This window comes from Camelina sativa, chromosome 9 (assembly GCF_000633955.1).
Source record: "Camelina sativa cultivar DH55 chromosome 9, Cs, whole genome shotgun sequence".
In the NCBI taxonomy this organism is placed as follows: Eukaryota; Viridiplantae; Streptophyta; class Magnoliopsida; order Brassicales; family Brassicaceae; genus Camelina; species Camelina sativa.
Window position 1 is genome coordinate 16,994,238 of NC_025693.1, and position 4,677 is coordinate 16,998,914.

Sequence of the window (4,677 nt, forward strand, 5' to 3'; positions counted from 1 at the left end):
GTGGTTGTAGAACCAATTTAGAGCTCAAGAGTGTCGGGTTAAAGCTAAGACGGTGAATTGATGGATTCATCGGAGAAGTGTTTTCCGTGGCTGGACGGAATAAAGTATTCCAGCCCACCTCTATTGTTACTCGGTCGCTAGGGATGGTTGGTTGTGCGACTCAGTAACTAGATGAGGTGGTGTTTGGAATACATGCTTAAGTGGTTTGTTCGGGTGAATCACGAAATGGCCAGTTGGAGGAGTAATCGGAGTCTAAAAATGTAAAATGCTTGTGGAGCTGAAGTACGTTTTAATGATTTCTGTTAGTAGCTGCAGAGTATGAAATAGTTTGCTTTAGCTAGTATTTGTGGAACTTTTTGTAAGAAGCAGTTAATGCCGGTTGTCTTGTCGGAATTATGGGGTTCTGGTGAGATTGTTTCCCATGTGTTCGGTGTTAGGATTGGGAATCCGGGTACGGTTGTTTCACGACATCACTTCCATCGATCTCCCCTTATCCAAACCTAACTCCAGCTGTCCTCCTAGGACCCAAACACACAACAACAACATGCTGGTATCGCTCGAATCCCCAACAATGCCACAACATATCCATAGAAAACGTCTATGTTAAACTTTAGCTAATTCACAAACTAACCGTTTATTCCACAAATCCACCATTGGATATGGAGCCTGTAGCACCAAGAAGCTCCCCACCACATTTCAGCCAAATTGGACTCTGTTTCATCCTCCAAACGTTGCTCCGAAGTAGCCATATCGGACCAGTTCTCGATGTGTGTCTGTAGGTGTTGGTGTCGACTGACACCACCATGGTGTCGAACGACACCAACCCATAAATCACAAACAGAGCCTCCATTCAAGCTCTCTTTCACGACAAACCCCTAAACCTTCACAACCATCGATTCCCTAATCAAATAAACACCAAACAACATGACTTACCTAGATAATAATTAGGAAAGAGCCTCCTTGTCTCTCTCAATCCACCACCAAATAATCACATCCTTCCCCACACACATATAGATGATAGATCTTCCTTCTCCTTTTCTTAACTCTCGTCAAGGCTCTCTTTGCTCTCAACATCAAACTCACCACCTTTCCTTTTCTCTCGCAAAAGCGACGAAAACCAACCCCCTCTGAAAATAGGCTGCTCGTGCCTTTTAAAACGAGACTTAGGATTTCCAAACCAAATCAAGCTAAACCGATTGATTTTGAAATAAACCGAACAACCACCAATTTAGTGGTGTCGACCGACACCCTCCTTGGTGTCGATCGACACCCACCCAAAATTGGGTTCGGATGTTACAATGTTTGTGGTTGGTTGTTGGTTCCCTTGAGTTTCCAGGACCTTTGGTTGAGTTTCTGACGATTTGAAGGTTTTGGGAAGCGGATCTACGTCTTCAGCTTCGAGCAGAATGTGTCTGTGGAGCCGGTGTCGATCGACACCAGGTGGGTGTCGATCGACACCTAGGTGTTGACGGTGCAGAGACTTTGCGAGGGTCGGACCGAGGGTTTCCAGGTCGAGGAGAGGTGTCAGTCGACACCAAGAGGTGATGTCGGTCGACACTAAGTGGAGTGTATTGAAACCATGATTTTGAAGAATTTTATGGGATTTAGAAAATTTGGAATTTTGATAGATTTTAGGGAAGTTGATATGATTTATAGTGAAAATCTTTCAAATCCCACCTAAAACCTTGAGATTTAGATTTCTGTATTTTTAACTAAACAAATCCTCTCAAATCCTCCAAATCCCTAAAACTTATTAAAATCCAAATCCACAAACCGTTTTGAATAACAGTGGATTTTTAAGTAGATTTTTAAATCATCAATTCAATAACAGTGGATTTCCTGAGACTTTTTAAAATCCATAATTGAATAACATAGGATTTGTAAATTTTAGACAAATCATTTAAAATGTTAAGTTGAATACACCCCTCTAAGAAGGAGTGTCGATCTACATTGAGAGACAGTATCGGTCGACAACATGAGCCAGTGTCGGTCGACACCAATCTTTTTCAGCAGTGGCTGATACTTGTTTCCTTTGTTTGTTTGTGTTTGTTTGTTGCTTGTTTAACATTGGAATCTCAGTTGCTTGTCTGTGTATAGCCCAGTGATGGGAGAATTGCCTCACTGAGTGTTTATAAAATACTCACGCATCTCATATGTGTTGTGGTGCAGGTAAATGCAAAGTATTATCGTGGAATCAGGGCTATGAAGAGGAGGATGTTCTAGAGGCTCGGTTGTTTGCTTTGTGTCTTTTTTAGGATGCTAGAGTGGAACTTAGTGGTATAGAACGAATGTTAGGATTGCTGGTTTTATGATTTGTTTTATGTTTTGAATTATTGCTGGAATGATGTTATGTTTGATGATTGGTTTATGGGATTTTATTTTTTGGTTATCCGCTGTTATTTTTTTTGGTAGGTTGCTAGTGAGTATGAGATCACTAGAGTAAATCCCCTATATATTAATAGAGAAGCACTTTCACACAAAAAACTGAGGTGTCGCGCTCACAGAGCTCCTATACCTTTTTTAATAAATGCTCTTACTTTTCATTATTATTTACATACATATGCCATTGGAATATTATGAGGCAATATATATATTTTTTTTAATTTTACCTTTCCATTAATAAAAAGAAAGTCTTTAATACAAGGCAAAAGCCCAAGACGGCCGCAGGCCCAACAAAAAAAATAAAAAGATACAAGCTTACCTAAAGCTTACCCGTAGGTGACTTCACCCTGTTGCCAAAAAAACGGTTGCGGAAATGAACTGCAGAGACAAGAGGTCACAAGAAGAGGCTGAACCATGTAATTAGCAAGGTTTGGTTTTGAGTCTGGTGGAGCGTATAGATGGAAAGAGGCAAAAGACGAGCTCGGATGAGAGTTTGAATCTCCTTGATAATGACTGTGGCGGGTTTGGACTGAGCAGAGTGAATTTGCTGATTCCGCTCCTTCCATATATGATAGATTGAAGCTTGGAAAGCGAGCTTTAGGATTGTAGCTAAGTTACCATTTGATGAGGCAGAGTGAATCCATAGGAGGCAAGGCATGAACTGAGTAGGAGGGGACACCCGTGCCCTGATAGTGAAGAAGGTCCATATTGAAGCACTGTACTCACACTGGAAGAACAGATGGTCCCTGGACTCAGGGTGAGTATCGCACAGGGGACAAAGTGCAGGAACATTTAGCCCCCAGTTCCGCAATCTGTCTCTTGTGTGAAGACGGTTCCACGCCGCAACCCAGCAGATAAACGCATGTTTGGGGATTCTGTGTTTGAACCAGACTGACTTGTGCCAAGGAACTCGATTTCCAGGGGGGTTTAGTGCTAACCATGTCTTGCTCGTGGAAAACATGTCAGAAGGGGGACTCTGATTAGTCTTCCATAGGTAAGTATCATCGTGTTGGCACTGAAGCATCTCCCCAGGATCAGGAAGAATAGATTTGATCATGACAACGACCTGATTTCTACTTCGACTGGTAGCAACCCACCAATCCTGTCCCCGGATGGCATCACGTACAACAGCATGCAAAGGCAACCCGACAATCTGAGGGGCGTTAGGACCTGTAAGATCGAGGAGAGGCCCCAAGCCGGTCCAGTTGTCATACCAAAAGCTTGCAGTCTCTCCTGAGCCCACAACACAGACAATGAAAGATTTTGCAAGAGGTCTTAACTTGCACAACCTCCTCCAAATCCAGCTACCTGTCGAAGCAGGATTTAGATCCCAGAAGTTCCAGTTCCGGATGAGGTTCCGTCGAACCCAGTCGCAGTAAAAAGTAACCAAATGAGCTTCAATGCAAGGACTTTATTCCAAGAGGTTAATCTTCTGAGGCCCAACCCTCCACATTCTTTAGAGGTGCAAACAATCTCCCAAGAAATCTTTGCGCCTCGAGCAGAGTTTGGAGCTCCATTCCAAAGAAATGCATTACACATTTGTTCAAGCTTTGAAAGGCATTGGTTGGGAAGGATGAAGACCGAAGTCTAGAAGTTGATGGTAGAGTATATGACTGATTTGAGAAGCTGAAGCCTACCCGCGAAGGAGAGGTGTCTGACTGTCCAAGAGGAGAACTTTTTATTTATTCTGTCGATCAGATTATGAGCCAATATTTTTCTATTAGTTTTTAAAAATGAAAGATTTAATCAACTATTAAATCCGAAAATGTATTTAATTATCATTTTTATAATCTATTTACTTATTAAAAATAAATTACATTTCACAAACAAGAAAAAAATATTCATTTATTTACCACTTTTATCGTTTTCTCATTGCATTTTTAAACTTAGGATTAGTTTAAATTAAATCGATTAGTCTAAAAATATTGGTTTATCTATTTAATGGTATAGTAATATATATAATAATGTGAAACATAAAATATATGAATTTGAGATTTAGAAACACAAAAAAACATCAAAACTTTCTACACCACCTTAAATTCTTTTCCAACTTTAAATATTTCACGGGTGAAACGTATTTTACAAAAAATAAATGCAAATTTAAATAAACAAACAAAACATTACTTACATATTTTGTTATATACAAACGAATCTTAAATTTCAAATAATAATTTTACTCATAATATTTTATTTAAATCGATTTATCCCACATTATGTGCGGGTTGGTACCTAGAAGGATATTAACAAAAAAAAAACAGGTCGGATTGTTTCAAGGTGGAACTTCGATTATCAACG

The 4,677-nt window shown here is 40.1% G+C and overlaps 1 protein-coding gene across 1 annotated transcript; it reads right to left on the reverse strand.

Annotated features, from left to right (window-relative positions):
• Positions 2,777 to 3,921, reverse strand: LOC109126437. The gene is made up of 3 exons (XM_019229974.1): positions 3,834 to 3,921; positions 3,509 to 3,777; positions 2,777 to 3,406 (listed from the first exon to the last, which is right to left on the reverse strand). The coding sequence occupies exons 1-3, from the start codon at positions 3,919 to 3,921 to the stop codon at positions 2,777 to 2,779; spliced, it is 987 nt and encodes a 328-aa protein (XP_019085519.1).

Excerpts from the sequence above, each read along its gene's own strand:
- LOC109126437 (XM_019229974.1), bottom strand. The coding sequence starts at position 3,921 with ATGTGTAATGCATTTCTTTGGAATGGAGCTCCAAACTCTGCTCGAGGC. Across the intron at positions 3,778-3,833 it reads TGTTTGCACCTCTAAAGAAT|CTCATTTGGTTACTTTTTAC; the intron begins GTGGAGGGTTGG and ends CTTGCATTGAAG. Across the intron at positions 3,407-3,508 it reads GGTTGCCTTTGCATGCTGTT|ATGCTTCAGTGCCAACACGA; the intron begins GTACGTGATGCC and ends GATCCTGGGGAG.